The sequence below is a fragment of the Gopherus evgoodei genome, chromosome 9 (assembly GCF_007399415.2).
Source record: "Gopherus evgoodei ecotype Sinaloan lineage chromosome 9, rGopEvg1_v1.p, whole genome shotgun sequence".
NCBI classification, from domain to species: Eukaryota; Metazoa; Chordata; order Testudines; family Testudinidae; genus Gopherus; species Gopherus evgoodei.
Window position 1 is genome coordinate 48,780,382 of NC_044330.1, and position 26,681 is coordinate 48,807,062.

Sequence of the window (26,681 nt, forward strand, 5' to 3'; positions counted from 1 at the left end):
CAATTTCTGTACTCCCCCCGACGAGGGGACTAGTGCTGAAATCAATATCGCCGGTTCAAATTAGGGTTAGTGTGGACGCAATTCAATGGTATTGGCCTCCGGGAGCTATCCCACAGTGCACCATTGTGATTGCTCTGGTCAGCACTTTCAACTCAGATGCACTGGCCAGGTGTACAGGAAAAGCCCGGCAAACTTTTGAATCTCATTTCCTGTTTGGCCAGTCGAGCTCATCAGCACAGGTGACCATGCAGTCCAAGGATCGAAAAAGAGCTCCAGCATGGACTGCATGGGAGGTACTGGATCTGATCACTGTATGGGGAAGATGATTCCGTGCTATCAGAACTACATTCCAAAAGATGAAATGTCAAAACATTTGAAAAAATCTCCAAGGGCATGATGGAGAGAGGCCATAACAAGGATTCAATACAGTGCCGCTTGAAAGTTAAGGAGCTCAGACAAGCGTACCAGAAAACCAAAAAATCAAATGGACCTTTCAGGGCAGAGCCGCAGACATGCTGCTTCTATGCTGAGCTGCAAGTAATTCTGGGGGGGACACAACCACTACCCCACCCCAACTGTGGATTCTGAGGAGGGGGTACTCCCAGCTATGCCTGAGGACTTTGCGGATGGGGAAGATGAGGAGGAGGATGACAATGACCTTGAGAGCACACCATTCTCCCCAACATCCAGGATCTTTTTCTCACCCTGACTGAAATACCCGCCAAGGCAGCCCCTGGACCATGAAGCCTCCGGTGAGTATAACTTTGTATATATAATACATGGTTTAAAAGCAAGCATTTTTTAAAATAATTAATTTGCCCTGAGGACTTGTGATGCATTTGCAGCCAGTATAGCTACTGGAAAAGTCTGTTAACATGTCTGAGGATGGAGCAGAAATCCTCTAAGGACATCTCCATGAAGCTCTCCTGGAGGTACTCTAAAAGCCTTTGCAGAAGGTTTCTGGGGAGAACCAGCCATGCAGTGGGGGGAGGGGTAAAGCGATCATCCCAGAATGGGGGGGGGTACTTTGATTTCTGCTGCTGCACGTTAACACGAAAACCACAGCACTCAACGGGCTTTGCTTGTTTGTATGGGAAAGGAGGGTGCTGCTTTTATGAAGGTTGCAGAAGCTGAAAGACTATGGCTTACCATGGCCACCTGCAAGACAAAGTCTGTTGCCCGGACCCGCATCTGTGATCTCCAGAACACCAAAGCTGCTGGCACTCAATATAAAAGATGCAAAATGCGACCTTGTACCGAAATCACATGTGCTATGTAATGTGAATCTAAATGTAAAATGTATCTTTTTAAATACTTCTCTCCCTTTTTTCCCTCCTGCAGCTGCAAATTTTTCAAGCTTCCGTCCCAAAGGCTATCTCAGATAAGATGGCGAAAAAAACACAGTCGCGCTGAAAAGTGCTCTGAGATCATGCAGTCGATCTGCAATGAAAGAGCTCATCTGAATGAGTGGAAGGACACAGTATCACAGTACAGGAAAATGGCCAATGAATGTGAGGACAGGAGGGAAGATCGAGATGAGAGGTGGTGGCAGGAAGATCAGAGGAGGCAAGATGCAATGCTGGGGCTACTGCAGGATCAAATGGACATGCTCTGGCATCTGGTGGAGCTTCAGGAACGGCAGCAGGGTCACAGAGTGCCACTGCAGCCCCTGTTTAACTGCCCTCTCCCCTCCCCATGTTCCGTAGCCGCCTTATCCAGATGCCCAAGAACGTGGGGGGTGAGGGGAGGAGTCTCCGGGGACCCAACCTCTCCACCCCAGTGGACAGCACAAGCAACAGAAGGCTGCCATTCAACAAGTTTTGAAGTGGCCTTTTCCTTCCCTCCTCCCACACCCCACCCAGGCTATCTTGTCAGTTATCTCCCTATTTTTATAATAAATTAATAAAGTCATTATCGTTTAAAAACCATGTATTATTTCCTTTGCAAGCAAGCTGTGAACAAAGGGGGGAGGGTAGGTGGCTTACACGGAATGAGTCAACCAAGGAGGCGGGTTTTCATCAAGGAGAAAAACAGAACTGTCACACCATAGCCTGGCCAGTTATGAAACTGGTTTTCAGTGCTTCTGTGATGCGCAACGCTTCCTGGTGTGCTCTTCTAATCACCCTGGTGTCTGGTTGCGTGTAATCAGTGGCCAGGTGATTTGCCTTAACCTCCTACCCTGCCGTAAATGTCTCCCCCTTACTCTCACAAAGATTGTGGACCACAGCAAGAAGCAATAACAATGGGAATATTCGCTGAGGTCTGAGCGAGTCAGTAAAGTGTGCCAGTGACCCTTTAAACATCCAAATGCACATTCTACCACCATTCTGCACTTGCTCAGCCTATAGTTGAAAGCTCCTGACTACTGTCCAGGCTGCCTGTGTATGGCTTCATGAGCCATGGCATTAAGGGATAGGCTGGGTCCCTAAGGATAACAATAGGCATGTCAACATACCCAACACTGATTTTCTGGTCTGGGAAGTAAATCCCTTGCTGCAGCCATTTAAACAGAGTAGTGTTCCTGAAGATGCGAACATCACGAACCCTTCTTGGCCGTCCCACGTTGATGTTTTTGAAACGTCCCTTGTGATCCACCAGTGCTTGCAGCACCATTGAAAAGTACCCCTTGCAGTTTATGCACTGGCTGCCCTGGTGGTCCAGTCCCAAGATAGAGATATGGGTTCCATCTATTGCCCCACCACCGTTAGGGAATCCCATTGCAGCAAAGCCATTTACTATGACCTGCACATTTCCCAGAGCCACTACCTTTTGGTAGCAGCAGACCCGTGATTGCTTTGGCTACTTGGATCACAGCAGCCCCCACAGTAGATTTGCCCACTCCAAATTGATTCCCAACTGACCAGTAGCTGTCTGGTGTTGCAAGCTTCCACCGGGCTATTGCCACTTGCTTCTCAACTGTGAGGGTTGCTCTCATCTTGGTATTCTGGCACTTCAGGGCAGGGGAAAGCAAGTCAAAGGTCCATAAAAGTGCTCTTACACATGCGAAAGTTTTGCAGCCACGGGGAATTGTCCCACACCTGCAACACTATGCAGCCTCACAGTCTGTGATTGTTTCCTGGGCCCAGAATAGGCATTCCACAGCATGAACTTGCCCCATTAATACCATGATCTCCAAAGCGCTGAGGGCCACGCTTTAAGAGAATTCTGTGTCCACGTCCTCATCGCTCTTCACCGTGTTGCCATCGCCGCCTCCTCACCTGGTTTTTCAGGTATGCATAAACTGCATTATAATGCGCAAGGTGTTTACAATGTTCATGACTGCTGCGTTGAGATGAGCGGGCTCCATGCTTGCCATGGTATGGCGTCTGCACCGAAAAAAAGGCACGAAACGATTGTCTGCTGTTGCTCTCGGGAGGGGTGACTGACGACATGGCTTACAGGGAATTCAAATCAACAAAGGGGGTGGCTTTGCATCGAGGAAAAACACAAACAACTGTCACACAATGGCCCCCTCAAGGATTGAACTCAAAACCCTGGGTTGAGCAGGCCGTGGATTTCACGGAGAGAGAGAGACAGCAAATGAATACAAAACAAATCGGGTCTATTTCTTGTTTTGATCCACTCCATCTATCTTTTACATCTTGGGCTGGCAGCAGACGGTGCAGTATGATTGTTAGCCATCATCATCTCCAGGGTGCTTGGCAGAAGATGCTGCAGTATGACTGCTAGCCATCGTCATCTCTTGGGTGCTCACCTGGAGATGGTGCAGTATGACTGCTAGCCATCATGTCCTGGATGGTCAGCAGAAGATGAGAATGACCTGGCTGAGTCACTCCCACATCTGCCCAGGTGCCCCTGACCGACCTCACCAAGGTCGGCTAAAAGAGCACCCAGGAGTACGACGACAACGGCTACCAGTCATAATGCACCGTCTGCTGCCAAAAGGCAATGAGTTGCTGCTCTGCGGCAATGCAGTCCCACGACTGCCAGCACCCAGGTGACATGCGGTGACGGTCAGCTGCGCGGGCTCCATGCTTGCTGTGGTACGGCGTCTGTACAGGTAATCCAGGAAAAAAGACACAAAACGATTGTCCGCTGTTGCTTTCACAGAGGGAGGGAGAGGGAAGCCTGATGTACTCAGAACCACCCATGACAATGTTTTTTTGCCCCATCAGGCAGTGGGATCTCCACCCAGAATTCCAATGGGCGGGGGAGACTGCAGGAACTCTGGGATAGCTACCAACAGTGCAATGCTCCAGAAGTCAACGCTAGCCTTGACACTATGGACGCACACCAGCAAACTAATGTGGTTACTGTGGAAGCATGCACTAGACTTTACACAATCTGTTGCCAAAATTCAAATTCTGTAAAATCAGAGTAATGCCGTTGACATACCCTTGATTAACTGTTCTGCTCATTCCCACTGTTAGAAAACAGGATACTGGGCTACATGGACCTTTAGTTTAACTCAGTATGGCCCCTCTTGTGAACACAGGGTGCAGGCACAAAAGCAATTTAATTACTGAGGCAGCGCTTCACAGGTGTAATACAGGCCAACATAATTGTGTAGTGTAGCCGATGGCCATGCCCACGTGGTAAGACCAGCTGGAATAAGGGAGCCTCCAAACGGCTGCACAGTCACCAGTCGCTGTTGTGCCTCTGCCAGCCACCACTGAACAGGCACCAACACCCCCCGCTTCCCGTGTGGGCACAGCTCGCTCCGAGATGCCCGCTCTGCCGTGCTGACCCTGACGCTATGGCAGGCGCTGGCCTCAGCTCAGCCACTCAGAAGCGGTCACTGTAGACAAGTCCCGGTCCCCTCTAGAGACATGACCCACCTGGCTGAGGTCGCCGCTTTGCGGCACAGCCGCGTCTACACTAGGGTCGGGGCTGTCGCGCGGAACTTGGCCCAGTGCCTGCCTACACAGCGGAATCCGAGCCGCCCACCCATTCAACAGGGAGCCAACAACACCTCCCACCCCTCAGTTCTAGTGCGCATGCCCTTCTCCGCCCCCAGACGCGAGCGCTTCTACGATTGTGTTCATTATCCAATGAGAGAGCAGAATTCACACCGCGTGAGTCAGGCCCTTCCGTCAGCCAATGGCCCAAGTTCGACCTCAATGCGGGGGAGGAAAAGCCATTTTAACTCATTCGTATTAGGAGTCACGTGCCTCTGCCGAGGTCACATGATGTGAAGCGGAACTATTTGGCATCTATGGTTTCTTTGTGGAAGACTACCCTTTCTTCTCTATGGTCGGGCCGCGGCCACGGGGCCGATGGGAGGCTGGCGGACTGTACACATTCTTCCCCTATTACCTCACTGTCAGGGAGGAGGCTTCTGGGATAGGGGAGGACCTGGGTGCTGCCTCGTTCCCTTCCAGTCCTCCAGCCCCTCTGCACGGCGGCTTGGGGGATTCTTCGCCCCGGTTTCGCTGTGCGGCCCCCCCCGCCCCGCCGGGCCCGCTTCTCCGGGGAGCCCCTGCCCAGCCCATGGCTCCATGAAGCGGGAGGAGGCGGCGGAGGGGAGGCAGCGGCGGCGGCTGGGCTGAGACGGCAGAGAAGCCGCGTCCGGCGCCGGGGCCGGAGAAGAAGGTGGGAAAGTCCCCGGCGAGGCCCCCACCCACCGCGGCCTCTGCGCTTGCGGGAGCCGGGCCCCCTCTCGGCGCGTGGGGCTGTGGAGGTTAAATCCCCGCCCTGAGCAGGGACGTGGGGGGGTGTCTCTGTGCAGCCCCGTGCGCCCCCGTCCCGGAAAGTTTAGCGGCCTCAGGCGCCGCCTGTTGGTGAGAAGCAGTCTCGCTGCCTCCGTCCTGGTCATCTCCTGCCCCATCACCTGGCCAGTCACCTTCCTCTCCCAGCCCCCGCTGGCCACTTCCTGCCCTCCCAGCTGGTAACGTGCTGCTTCTGCCCCATCACCCCCTCCACACTCACCTGCTTTCTCTCCCCACTCACCTCTTTTTCCCTCACCCTTACATTTGCTGCCCCATTACTTTCCCCCAGCCTTCACTGGCCACTTCCTGTCCTCCTAGCTGGTCACCTGCTGCCCCACCAGCCCCTGCCCTGTCTCCTCCTTTACCCATCCCCCCAGTCACTTGCTGCCCTATCACTTCCTTTTCCCCTGGCATTACATCTCCTGCCCCTGCCCAGTCACCTCTTGCTCTGTCTCCTCCTTTCCCCCTGCCCTGTCACCTTCTTTTCGCCTGACCTTACATCTCCTGCCCCTGCCAGGTCACCTCTTATTCTTTTCCCCATCTGGTCATCTCTTGCCCCATCACCTTCCCAGTCACCTTCCTTCCCTTACGCCCTACTAGCCACTTCTTGTCTCCTAACTGATCACCTGCTGCCCCATCATCCCCCGCCTGGTAATCTCCAGCCACCTAAACCCCCACACCTCCTGCTTCCTCCCCATTTGCCCAGTCAACTCTTTCCCTCCCCCATATGTGTTGTATTGCCTCTCAGGCCAACTTCTCCCCTGCCAGTTCCTCCTGCCTGTCTCACAGCACATGCACCATCACGTGCCCCATCTCCACTCCACCCCTACTAGTCCTTGCAGGTTCCCTATGTTTTATGTCTTGGGGTATTTAGAGTAATTGGAGTTTATATTGAAGGCACCTGGTTGCTCTGTCTGTCTTGCCCTTTCCTGAGGGGTGGGAAGGCAGTTCCTGGTCCAGGGCAGAGTTTAACTAAGGTGAAATGCTGTCTGATATTATATCAAAAACAGTGTCTCCACTAAAGCATCTGTTCATTGCATGCTGAGTTCTGCATGAGTTTATACTATACCCAGACGGCAGCATATGCAAGAGGTCCAGGGAATGTGGTGATTGATAGATATCCAGCCTTTGTTAGCGGCTTCACCTGATCCACCTCTTCCTGTATATCGGCTAGCCCTGGTAGGGGTGGACTCCTCTCCAGTCTCTAGCTTCCATGAATCCTTTTGTACAATTCTTGTCTTCATGTAATGACGATTTTATAACGTCAGCCTCATCTGTAACACACAATCCCTGAAATCCTCCCTTTCAGATTTGGGGAATAGGAATGGGACCTGAGAAAAGAGAATTCATTCCTGATATTAAGTAGCTTCCCCCACACGCTGCTGCTCTCTTGGCAATACAAGTTTTCTGCTTTCAGTAAGTATGACCTCATGCTAATACAACAAGATAATAAGCTCCTATTTCTTTGCACTAACCTATATTCGTAGCACAGAGAAAAACAATATGCCAATACCCCAGGGTGCTAAAGTTGCCTTCCTGGATAAACGGAAAGTGCTTTCATGTTTTTTCAACTCTGCATCATAAACTAACGTTGTGGCAGGATGACCAGATGTTGTGCTTTTAAGGGATATGTTGTTTAAATGGCTGGAAACCCCAAAATTCTAGTGCCCAATCTCTGAAACAAGTGTTTCTTGGGCACGCACTGTTAGTCTTGCTGCTGTTTTCAAAAGATGTAGTCTAATATGTAAATGAAGCAGGGAATATATGTGGTGAATTTAAGCGTGATAAAGCGAGAGCTATGTGGTGTGACTTGGTTCATTTGTGTTACACTCATGTCCAGATTGAGGCTCCTTGGTGCCTTACAAACACGTTAAAAGGCAACTTCTGCTTTGAAGAAAGCTAGTGCCTTTATCTCTGCTCCGTCAAATTCTAGATTAGGTCACAAGTGAAAATAATCTTGGTATCACTCTAGTCTTCATTTGTTCACAAAGCAGTTGGGGAGGATGAGTGGTCACTGCTCAAAACCAAACTCGGACTGCAATATTGGGCTGTTGCAGGTCAGGATGGAGGTGTATGGGCATAGTTGTACGGGAAAGATAGCATATCACATACCTGTGGGATTTAGTTCTTTAGTTTCATGAGCATTAAACTCATTCACTTTACTTTGTTTAAAGCATGTAGAACCATATCTCTTGCCCTGTCCATATCAAAATAGAAAATAAATCACACCGCTTGTTCATAAAACCCAAGAATTTTACTACAAAAATGACTATCTTTACTGATTGGAGCCCTTGTTTCTGTTGCCATATAGTGAATTATATTCCTATAGTAACAAAAACGAAGAGCTGAAGTTTGATCTTTGTAGTGTAACACCTTGATTGAACTGAAGGTTGGCTGTTGTGAAGGTTGGGGTATAGGATGAGTGGAAGGAGTCATTAGTAACTCATAAGTGATGCTTTTTGGCTGATGCAGGAGTCAGTCATTGATGTGTGCAGCTCTCTGTTGCTAGCAGGATGGTTCTACCTGATACAGAACCTCTGAAGAGATCAGAACAGGAAGACCTCCCTTCCATGCCATTTCTCTCCCTGTGTAATGATACATGCTCAGATCTTAAACTTTTATTTAAAAAAAAAAAGTTGTTTGTAAAAACAGTAAATAAATGCACTGTTTTCATGAAGGCAATACAGCAGTATTGCAGAGGGGTTCACCTCAACAGTTCTTAACACTGAAGTCTAAGTATGTGAAACTTAAACACTTAATTATTTCACAGATCATTTTGTCAAATTTCTATCTAATATTTTTCTTTTGTATTTGGGCATGAAGGACGAGAGAGGAAAGAATTAAGTCATCTATCTATCCCCTGAAGCCACTGAAGAATTATTCCTTATGCTGTAGTTTCCTGTTCTCTATCCCTTTTTTAAATGTCCTGATGTTCCTAAACACTTTACGTGGAAGTAGTCCACAGAGAGAGAGAACAACTCGTGAAAATCCCAAACATTCCATTTTGGGGTAGCACAACTGTCCTGTAGCAGCTAAAGTAACTCTTTAGAGCTTAAATTGCTCTTGGTTGTAGGAGAGGGAAAGGAAATTCCCCTGCAGAAACAGTTTAATCAGCGATGTACCAAATTGGTTTTTTCCTCCCAGTCTGTGTGTGCGCGCTCCTTTCACCCACCACTTGAATATTTAGAAGTTGGAAGAATGGTCCAATGATCAAAGCATTGGCCTGTCAGACAGAGAGCTGGTTTTGATTCTGACCCTGCTACGATTCCTTTGTGACCTTGGGTAAATCACTTAGACTTTCCGTGCCTTAGTTCCCCATTATGAAAACTGGGGCTGATACTTCCCTACCTCATAGGGTTGTTGTGAGGATAAAAACATTAAAATGTGATATGCTTGGATATTATGGTGATGGGACCATGTACTTATCTACATAGATTCTTACCCCCCCTGCACACCCTTGTGCATGCTGACCTCAGTTATTTGCTGACCCTCTTGCACAGGTGCCCAATCTCTGTGCCTACATTCAATCTGTTTCTTCCCAGGGTGCATGAGCCTGCACTTAGTTTTTCCACCCTACATCTTGTGAGTGTACAAGTGTTTTCTTCTGCACCCCCACCACCTCCTCTGACCATGGTAAATTCTACTGGTACTCCATTTCCTTCTCTTATGCTGGGTATACATTTTGTTTAAAGCTACTTTCTACCCTGGTACACATCCACCTACAGTCTTTCCTATCCATGAGCCCTGGTTTGAGTCTGTATTGCTGGCACTTGATGTGTGCAAACATTATCAGCTTCCTTCAGCTGGTGGATCTAGTTCTGGCTTGGCTGTGCTGGAGTCTGCAGTAATAATGGCTTCTTTTTATAAAACAGCAGTTTATGGTGGCAGTTTCCTTTTCTTCTTGAGACATATTGATCAGGCCTGAGTTGAATCAAGGGGAGGAAAGCCAACAGCCTGGCTCTCAAGAGACTTGCAAGAAAAGATCTGTGGACCACATCCTTTAGGAGAGTGGGGAAGGGGAAACCCACCACATGAAGGGCTAACAGCCATTAAGGGAGAGGCAGTAGCCAGTAGGTGAAAGAATGAGCCCTGAGGGAGTGAAGGGTGCCAAGTGGGATGTGACTAGAGTCCTAGCACTTTTTTTCTATTTCACTTCCTGCTTGGAGGCCAAATGATTTTTCTTGTATTGATTTTCCTACTTTTATTTTTAAAATATACAGTAAGCCTCACCAGTCAAATAATTGGTGTGATCAGGTGGAGATAGTGGCTTATGTACACTGTCACTCTGCACTGAAACACCTACTCTCTACAATGATTTGGGTGGCGTTTTGTATCTGTAAGTGTGTTGCTCTGTCGTTTCCCCCCCAAAATGAACCTGTCTAATATCTTAATAGGGAGAGGAATACTCTCTTGCTTTTTTTACCTAGTGTAACAATCTTTTATATTGCTTTTTTTGCCAGGGTTCTGCAGTGCTCCAGGCAGCAAGTGCTGAATCAGGATGGGAAAAAGACGCTGTGTTCCTCCACTTGAGCCCAAGTTGGGAGCAGGCTGTTGTGGGGTAAAGAAACCCAAATTGTCTGGGAGTGGAACACACAGTCACGGGAATCAGGCTACAACTGTGCCAGGCTCAAGTTCGGGTCCTCTTCAGAACCACCAGCATGCAGATGGGAGCAATGGAAGGGAGAACATATCTGACTTAACTTTGGGCCCTGCAAATTCCCCAATTACTCGAATGAATCCCACTTCAGGAGCTCTGAGCCCCCTTTCTCGGTCTAACGGAACTGCCAACAGTACCAAGAACCTTGTAGTGACAGCGGAGATGTGCTGCTACTGCTTTGACGTACTCTACTGTCATCTCTATGGTTTCCCTCAGCCACGACTTCCTCGATTTACCAATGATCCCTAGTGAGTAAACCCATATGTGCAGGAAGAAACCTGACAATCCAGCACCAAGGGCTCTGACTTGGTGGGGAGGGAGAAGGGATCTTTGGAAAACAGGCAAGCTAGTGTTCAAGAATACAAGGCAGGTATTGTGCTGCTTGTAGGATGATCTAAAATCAAAACCAAAAAGATTGACCATAAATAAGGAGTAAAACACGTATCTGATTTGTTTTGGACATAAGTAGGCATTTAGGAAATGACATTTCCATTTGTCATACTAATAGAAGGCAAATTTGAGCTTGGAAACTCTGTGGGAAGCACAATAGGCTTACCCGGAAGCTTCAGCTCTCTATCCAATGGGCTAGATAATGCAATATATCCCTTACCAGGATGTACAATCTCAGTTTACGATAAAGCATCCCAACTTCCCTCTACTGTGATTTGATTCCTCACTGAAAGTACTTAATTATACAGTAATATCACCCTTATTATAGCAGAATGCAGCTTTAACTTGTATAATGCCTTTCATGCAAACTGTACAAAAGGATTAAAATAGAGTAAGAGAAACAGTATGGAGCTTTTCAGAAAACATTTAAAATAAGATGGTAAGTTTTGAGGGTGGGGTAGGGAGCCAACATCATATGGCAGGCACTGCAGTGAAACCAACCTTCATGTCTATTGTGCTGATTTTGTGAAGGGATGAGGCTGCTGTTTGGTGAGCAGTAGGAGAATAGGCTGTGTCAGAGGTAGGTTGAAGCAAGTCAGTGGAAGGTTATTGAAAACAAGGGATCCATCCTGAAATAAAGAATGAGCCAGTTGAAGTTGATTGAGGATGTGGGTGAGACAATGATGATTCTTTGCATGTGAGAGAGGATGGGCAAGATAATTGCAATAGTCAGTGAGATAATGACCATTTGGAGGAATCATAGCAATGGTGTAGGTGGGCAGTCTTGTGGAGATGGTGGTAGGCAGCTATAGAAGAGATGGAGAGTCCCGATTCAGGGATGACATCAAGGCTATGAACAAAGGTGGTGTCTAGGAGAATAAGACAGGAGATGGATTAGTTCTGTGAGGATACCCCTCAAGCATTTCCATCTGTGAGGTTTAGCTGAGGAAGTTGAGGAACCCCCAAGTTTACTTAGTCAAGGCAAGCGGAGAGCGTGGATGACAAGACATTACAGGTGTCAAATCTGACAAAGAAGCAGATAGAAAAGAACAGTGGGCTGAGAATTGACCTCTGTGGGACTCCTTAAAGAGGGGTTGTGGCACAGATGAGCCACCACCAAAAGTGGATAAAAATAAATTGCTTTAATTTTTAATGTTAATTTACATTAATGTAAAATGTATGTAAAAGTACCCATCTACCTTTGTCAATAGCTAAGCTTGTTATAGACTTATTAAATGGACTGGATGCCTCCATCCCCATTCAGTTATCAATATGTGGCATCCACATGACATAGGTTGTGTATCTGTTCAATTGTCATCACATGAGGATTCTGTCTGCATACTGTACACTAATGCACTATAAATACATTTGAGCAGAGAAATGGGCTAGGCTAGACTATGAAATAGTTGCTGGTAATATCCAAATCTAAATATTTCCTTGTCATTCCCTGGGATATCAGGGTTTCTTTTGGAGAAATATATATTAATCTGCTCATTGTTTGTTGCTTGCTGCTTGGAACAGGAAGATGAGCTGTATTGTTTTGTCTATTCCCAAGTCAATAATGCAACTTCATTTTGTATAACCTCTTTCACACAAACTCTGTTACAGAACACTTTAGAGTTAAAAGGCACTGTTCAGCTGACTAATTTTAAATAATTCAAGTTTTTGATAGTACATCTCGTTCTTAAAATTGCTCTTTTTTAATAAGAGTTTTTCTGTTCCTAAGCTGATATTTATAAAGTTCCTAAAAAGAGCAGAACATCACATCTGTGGTCCTATCTCCTCCTTCCCCTTACTCAGTGCAAGTGCTTTCTGTTTCTTCCAGGGCTTGGGAGCGGAGCTTGGAGCTGGAGCGCAAAGCAGCTCCGGAGCAGTAGAGTCGCAGGTTTTTGCCTGGAGCTTGCTCCAGAGCCAGAGCACAGTTCCAAAGCCTTGGTTCCTTCTTTAGCTTTGCTGCTACTAGCAAACACTCTCTCTCACGCCCTTAGGAAGAGCATGGGTATAGGTTCCCTCTATGGGATGATGTTGCCATGCTGGGGCGTGAGACAGAAGTGTAATAAACTATATAAAACCAAGTGCTCAAAGCAATGAGACTAAAAACACAGAAGTAATTTGCAATGGTATCCTCTTCACTCTGTTAACTTATAATTAAGAGGTATAGACAAGCGACAAAGGTATGCACTAATAGTGGCCAGATCATGTGGACAGACAGGTATGCTAGACAAATGGTAAAGTAGATGCCTTTATTATAAAATGAAAAAGCTCATGATTCTAGAAGTAGGAAAACCAACATGAATATCATAATCAAGTTCCTAGTTTGCTAATTAGTGAAGCCTAACCGTATTTTGTCTGTCCTCTGGTACCAGGATACTTCTACCAAATTATATCCTTTTTCAGCATCAACATTATTTTAAGAAGGTTTGAACAAAGCAATGTGAATGTGCTAAACACATGCACAATTGATGCTGGCTGTACAGCATCAAGTATGCTGGTCTTCTGAAAATTGACACCATTCTGAATTCAACTATCCTGCCCTCTGAGATTATATTTCCATCATATTCATGCAAAAAGGTGGCAACGTAGTTTATTGAAAACATAGATTTTTGGGTAGAAATATGGATCTTCAGTTTCAATCCTAGAAAAGATAGAACTAACTCAGGATTATGTTCCATCAACCATGTATCAGCCTCTCCCTCTTTTTCTGGACTCAACCTGTGACCTTTATCTTTGGGATCAGTGTCATGTTAGCTAAGTAAAGGAAGGGTTCCAGAGTGTTTCTGATTTTATTTTTTTTTTAATTATCCTTGTGTGGTTCCAGTATTTACTAGATCAAGCCAAATTTCCACTGAGTCTGTGGCAGTAAGGTCATCATCCTATAGTCTGTTAAATTCATTGGAAATCTCTTTTTGCAAATTTAGTACCTCTCTATAGAGTCTGTTATGTGAAATGTGTATTGTTTTTCCACATGCTCATTGCCAGTTTCAGTATGCAGTAGCTGGATGAAAATGTAGACATGCATTCTCCTGAGAGTTCCACCAAGCATTGCTCAAACCATCAATCCTGTGTTTCTTTGCATTCAACCAACCAGCAGGTTGCTAATGGTTGTGGAAGAATTTTGCAACTTCCTGTTTGGGCAGATTATTCCACAATTGCCAATTGAGTCTTTCTTGCTCCTTCCTCTGGAACTGTCTGGTACTGGCCACTGTCAGTGGTAGAGTACTGAACTAATGGTGACTGACTTCTCTGATCCAATATGGCAATTCCATTGTTGCTCAGGGATGTTATTGGGTGTCACTTTCCTCATTGGATTTTAAATAGTGTTCTAAACACCTGTACATCAGAAGTTTATAGATTCTAGCAAACCTCGTAACGGTTCATGACCTTATACCTCCTCTCAGCCCTTCACAAAACTCTCTCCCTTCTCCCAACAGCTAATGAGACTATTCCACCCACTAATCACAACCTCCTCTCCAGCCACCAATAACTCCACCCATTCCTGTTCCTCTCCCCCCTGCAGGCTTCCCATCTGGGCCTACTGAGAAACAAGAAAGGTATAATGAAAACCTTGACAATCCCATCACTTTCCTGTTCTAAAAAAGTTAGGAGTTAATTTAATTCACAGATTGAAATTAGAGCCTACTGTTTCTCATATCAACCCTCTACCCTTCCAAAAAACAAAACAACTGCAAATATGTTAATATAAATTCTTGGGGGAGAAAGGTGTGAAAAATTGCAATAAAACTCTGTAAGAGGGTGCGATGATGTAGTATTTTGTTTTTGTTGAGTCAGGAATGTCTGTGCAGCAGGAGAGAATCTCCATAAATATAAATCAAATGAAACATAGGCAAAAGGAGTAATGAATAAAAACTTTCCTAGCCCTGGGGAATTGACCCAGAGGTCAGAACGTGGACATAACCCAGAAAAATCTAGGTTTGCTTTTTTCCTGAAGAAAAGCTTTTTTCACAACCCTAAGTGTGTGCTTTTTGTGCAGCGCTTTGGCATCCTTCAATTTTAAAGTTATAAATGTATAGGTGTTTGTTTCACTTATGTTAATTTGTTGTGGATTTGTGTATAAACTAGTGGACAATACCAAGAATTCAGAGACTTGCACAGAAAGGCAGCCTGTGGAGTTAAGCAACTCTGCTGCTCATGGGAAAAAGTGACAGATACTGATCTGTAGTGTGAAAAGAGGGAGGAAATGCCTTTAATAAAAAATTACTGGGTAACTGATGGCACACTGGTTCTTATCAGAGTAAGCACACACTTGCTTTTTCACACTTTGCTGGTCTCCCCCAAGGCTGGGATTCTTTGAGGATAGTGTGTGTTTGTTTTGCCTTTTCAGTCCGCTTTTTGTGACTTGGAAGACGGGGCGAGACAAGCGGCTTCGTGGCTGCATTGGAACCTTCTCAGCCATGAACCTTCATTCAGGACTCAGGGAATACACATTAACCAGGTAATGACACTGAAAATGAAGTAATTCTGAAACCAACCTAATGTGCTAAAGACCTCTGTTTTTAAAGAGGACTCAACGCATCAGAGAAATTTTTAGATTTATAAATCTGTATAATTTTATACATTTCATAATAAAAGAAACGTTCAGAACTGCACGATAGTTGAAAAAACGTGACATACCAGGGACCTTATGGACCATCTCTACAACAGCTGAGTCTTCTGTTATCTGTGACATCTGGATTTTGCTTGACTTCTTAATTTTTTTTAAAGGTAATTTCAAACTTATTTACATGCTGAATGTGCCCGCAGCCTGCACGTTTTGGTGGATAATTCAGTTTCACTTCTCTTGCCAAAGCGACAATTTCTTTACAAATCCAGAGAGGCTCTGTTGTTTCTTCTAGTGAACTATGTTGAGATCTCTGGATACATAATATGAAGATAACAGGGTAAGATTACTTACAATGTCCTCCACCTCTTGTGACTGGAGAAACTGTTTTCTGTATTCTAAGGCAGGTTTTAAATGTAATGACTTTGTGTGTGTCTGTCTGAAATGTTGATGCAGTCTCTGGTTTTAGGCCATGTGTTTCTGTCCCTCTGTAGTGCACTTAAGGACAGCCGATTTCCCCCCCTGACTCGTGAGGAGCTGCCTAAACTTTTCTGCTCTGTCTCCCTCCTCACTAACTTTGAGGATGCCAGTGACTACCTGGACTGGGAGGTGAGAACAGGTGCATTTGGAACTCTGCATCACTCTCTCGTTCCATTCGGGTTCGGGTTAGTACATGGTAATGTGTCTCCTTCATTACAAGGGTGTATGGATGTTATAACTGGGCTCAGAGGAACTGGGGATGGAAAACAAGAGGAGACAGGAAAGAGGCCAGTTAAGTGATGGATGAATAGTCCTGTTGTGGTTGGGAAGGGATCTGACTGGGGGGTTAAGAGAGGTGAGGATGTGGCTATTTTTTTGGGAATCTAGAGACAATTTGGTGGAACGTGAAGACATTACTGATTAGAGGAGGATATAGTTTAGGTCCTAAGGAGCCAATTGGCGCCAGAATGCTAGGGAGACAGTACATGGAAATGCATTCATTTTATAAGGAGAAATAAAGAAGAGGGACTTGCCAAAGTTTATGGCTTGTGGGTGTAGTCTGCTGGTATGACTCTTCCTCTACAGGAACTCATGGCCTGGCTGGCCCACGAGAGGAGATGGGAAGCTCTTTGCCCTGTTAGAAGTCTGTGGCCTAGTTTGGCCCAGGAGAGGAGGCGGGAAGACTGGTTGTGTTGGCCTGGAAGAAGAGGCAGGGGGCCATTTGCCCATCTGGGGAAGCCTTTGGTTAGGCTGGCCTGGGAGAGAGAGAAGGTCCTTTACCATGGCAGGAATGTGGCCAGGGTGGTGCAGTGATGCATTGTGCTTTGATGAAGATGAGTCAGTCAGGGATTCAATCCCAGCAAATACCTCTCACTTGGCTTTTCATTTCCATTTGTAGGTTGGGATCCATGGGATCAGAATAGAGTTCATCAATGAGAAAGGTGTCAAACGTACAGCCACGTACTTACCTGAGGTTGCTAAGGAACAAGGTGGGTTTCAGATGGCTGCCATATATGGCAGTTCATCTTGTCACAGAACTGGCATATTTAAAGTTAAGGATTGTGGGTCTAGATTGCAATAGCTGTGAAAGGCCTTCCACTAGAGCCACAAACACAAAACATCATTTGGCTAACAGACACTCTACACAACTGCTGTCTGGCTTTCATCTGGCCCTTCTTCCCCTCCCATGTATACACACAATTGAGTCCTTTAGGGTGAAAAGGATCCCGGACTTAAGCAGTGGAGGATCTTGAAGTTTGGACCTTTTAGCTTTATTCAGCGTTACACGTTTCCTCTTTCATGTTTCTCCCACCACCAAGGATATCTGCAGGCCACACAGCACCAGCACTCCAACAGGAGAGACATTTTTCTCTTCATTCTTGGTAATGTGGCTTCTTTTAGATGAGGGCAGGAGCCAGGCACCCTTTGAGCACAATTCCCACTCAGCTAGCAATGGCCACCATTGTAACTGCACAAAATATCGCCTCCTTTCCTCCACATTGCAGAGTTGAGTTGTCACATCCTGCTGGCCCTGGGGCAAAAGACTAAGGTAGCAGTTTTAATTCTGATCTCTCACCTAGCAGTGCACTGTGTTGTCACTACACCATCAGGCTGATCCAAATTCAACTCTATAAGAGCTAGGTATTATTTTAAGATTTAGACAACTAAACTTGAGTGGTACATGGAGAAATGGGTCAGCGGTCCATGCAGCAGTAGCAGGGCGGAGACCTTCCCAGAAGAACACTAAGCTGCTATATTACAGGAGTTACTGTTCCCCTAGGATTTTAGAAGGGTCGGAGTGTGTGTAGATAAGTGTGCAAGGATGAGACCATGCATGTCCCACTCACTCAGTGTGTTTATAAAGCTCAGTCTGTAACCTGCTGTATGTTCCATTTTTTGTCAGCAGTGGTTTTTCTGGTTTTCTACAGCCCTGTTTGTCTCTCCCTTTTCTTTACAATGTGGCTGTATACTAAAATAATAATCCCGCTTGCTGTTACTTCTCAACAGATTGGGATCAGATCCAGACCATAGACTCCTTGCTCAGGAAAGGTGGATTTAAGGCTCCGATTACCAATGACTTTAGGAAAACAATTAAACTCACCAGGTAAGCTGACAGCTTTGTAGTTTTAACTTAATCAGATAGTATATTATTGGTTTAAAAAACACTTAATCCGTTTTCTGCTTGCCTTTGATACCAATATTGACATGTTACGTTCAGATGAGAGGTGTAGGTTGAAGGCCAGCATCCTAAATGTTGTACATGAGGTACTGAGAGCTTATATTGCAACAAAGTATAACATGTTCAGTTCATGCAGAAATAATGGAGCTTGGCACCTCCAAGTGAGCAAATTACAAATGAAATGTTACCACCTCTAAATTTACTTGACATTTATCAAGGTGAAAGATTAAAAGAAGTAAAACTCACTAAGCTAACGTAAGGTAGATGCAAAAAGAATGAGGAATACTTGTGGCACCTTAGAGACTAACAAATATATTTAATCATAAGCGTTTGTGGGCTAAAACCCACTTCATTGGATGCATGCAGCGGAAAATACAGTAGGAAGATGATATATATGCGAACACAGACAATGAAAGAATGGGTGTTGCCATACCAGCTATAACGAGAGTAATCAGTTAAGATGGGCTATTGTCAGCAGGAGGAAAAAAAACTTTTGTCGTGATAAACAGGATGGCCCATTTCCAACAATTGACAAGAAGGTTTGAGTAACAGTAGGGGGAATAGTTCTACTTTGTGTAATGACCCATTCATTCCCAGTCTTTATTCAAGCCTAATTTAATCATGCCTAGTTTTCAAATTAATTCCAATTCAGCAGTTTCTCATTGGAGTCTGGTTTTGAAGTTTTTTTTTGGTCCATATATTACTCAATAGGGTGGCATATCTGTAAGGAAGGTAAAGCTCTTTTAAAGTGGAACTAGCCTTAAAGTAGGCTGGTTTTCAGACTTGCCCACCTGTCCATGCTCCCAGTTGCACTGTTGGTTCTAATCTCTTTGTGTCTGCTAGGAGGAAGCAGTGTCTGCAGGATATGGGTGTTTTGGGTAAAAATGGGGACATTCTGCTTCTTGTCAGCCCTCATCCCTAGAGCAAGGAAGTGGAAATGTGGTATAGTAACAGAGGAAGGGATGGGATGAAGATTCATTAAAACCAGGGATAATATGGACTTGCCTTCAGCTGTTGTGTACATATGTAAAATGCTGTGCTTGGAAGCAAACCCTTATCTATTGTAGAAATTCACAAGTTTCCCAAAATGGACCCTCAGATTTTTTTGGATTCTGATGGTGGAACATAGACTAGCTATGTACACTCTTCAGGAAAAGCAGCAAAGAGTCCTGTGGCACTGCTTTTACAGATCCAGACTAACACGGCTACCCCTCTGATACTCTTCAGGAAACCCTCCTTTACTCTGAAGCTTTATTAGTCTTTTCATAAATGTTTCAAGTATATTAAAAATTAAATTCATACTGGGTGGTGAATAACATTTTATTGTTTCCCTAAAAGTTTAACTCCTCTGCTTATGGCTTTTCTCAAAGCGGACATGCATAACATGCAAACTGGCAGCTTGTTGCCAGTGTCCCAGACTACCACTTCCTGAAATGCTATAACTACAATTGTCTCAAGTCAGGCTCTGATGTTGAAATGTGTGATGCTAAAACACCTAATGTGTGTGGAAAAGTTAGCTATCTAGAAGGACTTGCATGCTCTGATATAAACAATATTCTGTTTATAGGCAACAAATATCTTTGTCAGTCATTGGTACTAACCTAGCGCAGGTCACTTGTGTCCTCTCTTGAATTATGAGCGAAAACTTACACGCTTGGATGCCTTAAGTTAGGTACCTAAATTCATATTTAGGCACCTGCATTAAAGTAGCCTGATTCTCAAAGGTGCTGAGTATTCATTGACATCTGAGAGGTCTCACTGTTGGAAATCTGGTCATGTTGATCATATGTCTAAATATTTGTTTAGGAACCTGATTTTAGGCACCCAACTTTGAAAAATGTTAGGCATTGCTTATAGGATGGATGGATAGAGACACAAAGCACTTCTTCAGTCTTCCACTCTAATCTCACAACTTACATATTTTTAAGGCACGGAGCCCATCTTGCTCTGTGTGAGGTTGCTCAGCCATTGTGAAGCTACCTAAATTAAGATAATAAGTACACACTTGATATTTTTGCTGATGAATATTGTACTGTAGTTACTTTCTGTTTCCTGTTTCCTCCCAGGTACCGCAGCGAAAAGGTGACAATCAGTTATGCAGAATATATGGCTTCCCGTCAGCATTGTTTCCAGAATGGCACTCTTCATGCCCCACCCCTCTACAATCATTACTCCTGACACACGGCTGCATGACCAGTCCCGCCCCCCAGTTGCCACCAATGGCTACGACATCATTGGGGCAGATGCCTCCTCTTCTTGGTCCAGTTACTTCTATTACTGCACCATTTTATGATGCTAGCTTCCGTTGCCAAGTCTGCCTTCCAGCTGACCTGGGGGGAATGATGTGAGTGCGACAGAACTTCAGGGGCCCAAGCCTTATCTCAGCCTTCCCTCAAAATGGGGGTTCAGTTGGATTGGGGCTCCGTGACTAGGAATTGCAGTGAGGTGCAGAAGACCTCTGGGATGAAAATGCCACTTCAGATTGCTCTGTCCTTGTATGTCCTACGTTCTGGAAACTTGAATTGTTAATTATGAAAGCCCCCCAGATCAAGTAGGAGCGTTCCTCTGGCAGTCTGGGCAACGGAGTCCAACAAAACATTTTTAGGTTATTTTAAATTCTTTTTTTAATCTCTGGTATTTGTTGTGTATCAAGAGCTGATTACAGTCCCCAAACATCACAGGTGGACATCATGTTAAGGGGAGGGTTGAACATCTGGATAGCACCCCCTCCTCCTGGATGGAAACCATTTAAAGATGTGAACGCCCTTTGGATGGTATTACAAATGAAAGCATTGCTTAAACAAACCCCAGAAGGCTTTAATTCTCAGATTCCACTGTCAGTTGAATTCTCCAGCCCTCTTCTTCTAGTTCATATTCAGTTTTCTGGTTTAAACAGTGTTTTATGATGTAGCCTGCTATTGAACAGAAATGGTGAGGTTCTTGAGTCTGCCTGGAAGATCTCCTCTCTGTTACAACTAGGCTTACTTACTGCCTTAGACATTGGTGGTAGAACCTACAATGGATTGGGGAATGGGAGGGGGCTCTTGCAGGGCATTGATTGCAGTCATACAAATTAATCTAGTGCCTGAAAGTTGTTTAAGTCAAGCAAGCACTCTCGGAGACATTCCTTTCAACAGGATAGCCACTTTCTCTAGGTGACTATTGATCTGATATGGGAGTTGTTGATGTTCTAGTTCAAGACAGGTCTACAGAGTAAAGCTATGTAGGTTAGCTTGTAAGTCATTGTCTAACACAATTTAGTCATTGCCACACCAAGCAATTTTTTTTAAATATCAGTTTTACCCAAACCCTATTAAATTCCTGTGCATTTTGTATTTCCTCACCCTTCACTGCTGATTACACAAGATATTTGCCATTAAATGGAAGCATCTTCTTATCCAGTCTGCATACTCCTCCTACCCAAGTCACTGAATGATGTCCTGAATACTGGATTATGGCACCTCTAAATTAATCATCAGGGACTGTAAAATGATTATACAAGCTTCTTACAAATATCTTGGTAATAGACAAGGGTGGTCAAAGAAAATGCAGATTAAGAGCATAATGGACGAATGGATATTTGATTGCATATATCCTCTAAAATATGTGTGGTAATGCTGGCTTTTTAAACTGGCTGGGAATATCAGACTGAAATTTACACAAGTTCTCTCCTTATGTGGGAAGTGGATCTGTAAGGAACCTCAAAACTGCATGCTGTTCCTTCTAATTCCTCTGAAGAAGTGAACAAAACCCTGCAGTTTTGCTTGTCAGTGTCATGTGCTGCTGTTGGGGAAATGTAGATGTGAGGAAAAGGAGGGGGTCCTATTTTGGATATCTGTGCAATATTGTCCCAGCCTTGCTTCTGTACTGGGTCATTGTTATGAACTGCCACATTTCCCTTGTGATGTAGATGAAACAAGTTTGAAGATGAAGGGATTGTTTCACGATTTCCTGCTGCTGAGAATAAATCAGTCTTGTTACAAACTAGAGTGATTTGTAATTACTCTCCTAGGTGCCCTGAACTGATGGAGGAGGGGGCAGAGTCTGGTCTGGACATACAATTCACCTCCACCATCAATCAGTACTGATACATAGGGCTACACTCATTATTGTTCAAGTGTTTTATGTTAGAATTTGATTTTTAAAAATTTAAAAAAGCAAAACAATTGGTGCTAAAACTTCACCCCTGAGCATGCTCAGTGAGACTGATCATGCACGTATATAGTGCCAGGCTGTTCACCCCTGGGAACACTAGCGAGACAGGTCATGCAGGCGTATAGTGCCAGGCTACACAACTCTATAGTTTCTTTTTAAAATGTTTGCCCTGATCTGTGTCTTTAACCAGTGTATTGTGTTCTCTGGATTGGATTGAATTTTAATAGAGGAGGGAGTGGGTTAGCTGACATTTTAAGATCAGAACTTTAGGACTGAGTGACCTAGTTGCATTAGATGGAAGTGGGCTGAATGGCTTGGGAGTCGGGAAGCTGTACTCCTCGCACTTCCATCCCCCCCACCCAGTCTATAAATTAAAATGCCTCTATTAAAGATGGACTGTGTTCTTGTCTTGGTGCTTCGAGTGGAAGAGAAAGCAGACTCAAGAAATACCAGTCTGCTGTCTGAGAACTGGGCACCCTCAGAATCAGTCCCAAGTTGGGTCCAGTTAGAAATCAATTGAAAAGCATGCCAGTAATCACATCATCTCAGAAAAATCTGGCAGGGGGAGTGGTTCTCAGGAAATAATCCCATTTCTGGATCATTAGATGGCAGGTATGCATAAGGATGAGACAAATCTGAAATGAAACATACGGCCTTTCAGTTACCTAACAAGAATAAATGTTGACCACTAGGATTAAAGATTGTCTCTGCAGGGGTCCCTTCAGTTGCTGTAGCACTCAGCTGCATAGCAGGTAAAATCTGCTCTTTGGAGGGTCCCAGCAATAGTCAGCTGGTTTGGATTTTGCTCATCCTTAGCTAAATGCCTTTTGGTCCAGAAGGGTTTATTCTCATGATAACCATCGCTAGGAAGTTACCGTGCAGCAATTATGCATTGTCTTGTTTTACAGTAACTACAGGAGAATGTCTTTGATCACTGAAGATGTCAGTGTTGGAATGTTTCCACTGTGAGGTTCCTAAACTTTTCTTTTTCATAATGTTTAAACATCCAATTTCTCTAGAGGCCATTTCAGTCTGAAAAGTTTTATGGTCAAAATATCACATATAGCTACAGTTTATAAGAACAATATGTCTAAGAAATCCTGAAAGTTCATTTTAACTTTGGGACAGGATTGCCTGTTTTTCATAATACATTAACATCTGCAATCTTCACAGACTTAGTGCTGTTTTCTGTTTGTATTCTGGAACCTACATGTTTTATTATTTGGTTAATTTAATTTTATTTCCTTAAAGCAAGGAGACTTCTTTTGACATTCGATGCAGAGATGTCAGACCAATTATTTGTATTACACTTGGTTGCCTCCTAGCTATATAACTTCTGAGTGTAAATCATTGAACTCTATCCTCTAATGAAGTATTGTAGAGAATAAATCATAATGGATAAAGATGCTTTTGTTCTGTCTCATCTCTCTCTCTCTCTCTCACTCACTGAATCTTGAGATAGAATAAGATGATATCTCACCTTGAAAGCTGAACATGTTGTATGAATACAAAGTCTGCTAATGAACTTGAATTTCCTGTCTGGTTTTTGGAGGAGGGTAATGAGCTGTCTGAGAGGAGACAGATTATCAAACAGTCAGCTGTGAAGGAAGAAAGCAACATGAGATGTGTGAGGAAGTTTTTTAAAAAGTCACATGAATGTTTATCACATTAAGAATGACATAACTAAATTGCAGAGAAAAGGCCATACTCCTGTCATTGGCAGCAAAATTAATTTATGGAATTATAGTTAAGTAGATATCTCTGAGAGTATAAAGGTTTATTCTTAAATCCCTGTGTATTCTGTGCAAAGGCCTCATGACTTCTGCAGTACACAAGCTGAATTTGTTGGCATGATGGAAATTCTAAATCTGTGTATGCATCTCAAACTACTGCAAGTGTTTTAAAAATGGAATTAGTTAAACTAGAGACTACTTCTATTCTGCAACTTCCTTTTTTAGGGTCTTCCAATGACCCTAAAAAATCCCCATTGAGACTGAAAATAATTATTCTCCATCTTTATTAGACCTTTTCTGTTAAACAGCCACTCAAGTGTTGCTTAAGACAGGATCCAGTGACTATATAATGGTATTAATTATATATTTCCATTTTCTATGTGCTAGGGGGCAGCAGTGAGAAGAAGTGTAAGAAGAGTGAGAGTAGGTGAACGAGGAATGAGAACAAGAGTACTTGGGGCACCTTAGAGACTAACAAATTTATTTCAGCATGAGCTTTCGTGAGCTACAGCTCACTTCTTCGGATGCACAGAATGGAACACACAGACGGGATATTTATACATACAGGGAACATGAAAAGGTGGAAGTATGCATACCAACAGGAAGAGTCTAATCAATTGAGATGAGCTATCATCAGCAGGGGAAAAAAACTTTTGAAGTGATAATTAAGATGACCCATAGAAGGTGTGAGGAGAATTTAACATAGGGAAATAGATTCAATTAGTGTAATGACCCAGCCATTCCCAGTCTCTGTTAAGGCCTGAGTTAATTGTGTCTAATTTGCATATTAATTCGAGTTCAGCAGTCTCTCTTTGGAGTCTGTTTTTGAAGTTTTTTTGTTGCAAAACTGCCACCTTCAAGTCTGTCACGGAGTGGTTAGAGAGGTTGAAGTGTTCTCCCGCTGGTTTTTGAATGTTATGATTCCTGATGTCAGATTTGTGTCCATTTATTCTTTTGCGAAGAGACTGTCCAGTATGGCCAATGTATATGGCAGAGGGGCATTGCTGGCACATGATGGCATATGTCACGTAGGTGGGAATGGTTATTGAATGGTTAGTGATTTCTTTCTTTGAGGGAAGAAGAAGGACCTCCAAGCTGTTTTGTCCTAATCAAAGAAAACTGTCCAAGAAGCTTCTGCTCTTCAAGACTTAGGGTTGGCACTTGACAGGAGCACGTACACTGAAAACTCGACTCCTTGTGGAGGAAGAAAATGCAACCAGGGAAAATACTGTTTTTAGCAAAATGTTCTGACTAAGTGCTAAAGACAGAAAAGCAAAAGGGTGAATTTCCAGGGGGTGAAATTTCTGTGGCCAAAATTTTCAGCTGCCTCTAAGGATAAATTCTGTCACTATAAAATTATGGCATTCATGAGGCCTTTGTTATATTATTGTGTGTGTTTGTGAAAAGTCACCTTTGAGGCAAACTTAGCTTATTTTTTCTTTATACTATTTAAGAATACATTAAGATGAGCTCAATATCCTTCCTGTTTACAAAGGAGTTGGAATAGGTTGACTTATTCATCTTGTATTTTATGTGCTATGCATCCTTATTGGATCCTTTGTTCCATGTCAAGTATCAAGTTGATGCAAGAATCACTTTGTCCAGCTTTTCACCCAAGGCTCTTCCCAGTGTGATAAGTGTCGTGGAGTGCATGGAGCATTTCTCTCCATTTTCCTTCATTGCTGCTGGATATTGTGAAATAAACCTGTCATCTTCAGATGCGATCTTTTCTGTGGTGATAAGAAGGCACGTTTTTCTTGCTTCATATCACTTAAGGCTGCTTTTACATTGTACGGCATGTATCATTTACATATGATACATGATAGTATTAGACCACACTGACTTAATGCTATACAGTACCTTTAAAAAGCAAATACAAATATGTATATTATATACAATTAAAGTTCTATTAATTATGTTTTGGTTTTATTTAATAGATGCTGTACTTTTGCTCCTATTTTTTACTGAAATGCTTGGGTAGGTTTTAACAGCATTTTTATATCAGCTTGGTTTTAGATTAACATACTGATTTTAAACTGTTCCATTTTTTTGTGCTAATTCTATACACTTTTTTCAATGTAGTTGCTCCTCACCTTGGCAGTTTTGTGCATTTTAAAGTAGCATTTTTGTTTAGAAATTTTTATTTAAGCAGTTTTTACTATATTTTATCAAATTTTAGTGGATGCAATTTTTAAAGTAACTGCAGACTGGTAAAATTTCCTAATACTGACACACTCAATTGAACACTTGTATTAAAAACATTGTACACATTTTAACCCTAAATTATTTGGACTTGTTTTTAGTTTAGGACATTTTAATATTTTTATTTACAAAATTTTACTCTGTTACTAAGAAAACAAAAAAATTATTTATTTTACACTACAATTAAACAACTTTTGAATAGGATTTAAGTGATTAGCAGTTTTGTCAGATTTTTTTGAATGGCCACTGAACCATTTAAAGTAGCTTTATTATTCACAATAACTGTTTAAAACAGAATTTGGATGGCATTTTTAATAGGATTTTTAACAGGATTAATAGCTTTACTTTTTATGTTTACTGATTGATTTATTTGTGCTGGGTTGGTTTTTGCTTTTAAAGCACACAGCTATTTGAAAAAGAACTTATTGTGGCTTTTGTAGTCTATTGAATTTTAATTATCATGTTTTGTTTTACATTTTTGTTACCTTTTTAAACTGTACACACTGCATATTCCATAGGAATGCACACTTCTTTTACAATTTAACTTTTAATTTGTTATATTAACTATATAATATTATAAATTTAGAATTGTGTGTTTTTGTATTTAGAGCACAATCGAATATTTACAGACACATTTCTCAAGAAAGGCCATTTTTCT

At 43.3% G+C, this 26,681-nt stretch overlaps 1 protein-coding gene across 2 annotated transcripts; it reads left to right on the top strand.

Annotated features, from left to right (window-relative positions):
- Nucleotides 1–5,284: 5,284 nt before the first annotated feature.
- AMMECR1L (AMMECR1 like) lies at nt 5,285–23,613 on the top strand. Of its 2 annotated transcripts, XM_030574751.1 has the most exons (8): nt 5,285–5,553; nt 6,979–7,085; nt 10,130–10,574; nt 15,059–15,169; nt 15,769–15,883; nt 16,653–16,743; nt 17,762–17,858; nt 20,000–23,613. In XM_030574751.1, exons 3-8 carry the CDS (start codon nt 10,168–10,170, stop codon nt 20,109–20,111), a joined length of 933 nt encoding a protein of 310 aa, XP_030430611.1. In that variant the 5' UTR covers nt 5,285–5,553; nt 6,979–7,085; nt 10,130–10,167; the 3' UTR covers nt 20,112–23,613. The 2 variants fall into 2 exon arrangements, with proteins under 2 accessions (XP_030430611.1, XP_030430612.1); XM_030574752.1 differs by lacking the exon at nt 6,979–7,085.
- The last annotated feature ends 3,068 nt before the right edge of the window (nt 23,614–26,681 follow it).

What these genes read in the sequence shown, in the direction of transcription:
- AMMECR1L (XM_030574751.1), top strand. Translation starts at nt 10,168, where the DNA reads ATGGGAAAAAGACGCTGTGTTCCTCCACTTGAGCCCAAGTTGGGAGCA. An exon ending in CGATTTACCAATGATCCCTA is followed by an intron (nt 10,575 to 15,058) that starts GTGAGTAAACCC and finishes TTGCCTTTTCAG; the next exon opens with TCCGCTTTTTGTGACTTGGA. An exon ending in AGGGAATACACATTAACCAG is followed by an intron (nt 15,170 to 15,768) that starts GTAATGACACTG and finishes GTCCCTCTGTAG; the next exon opens with TGCACTTAAGGACAGCCGAT.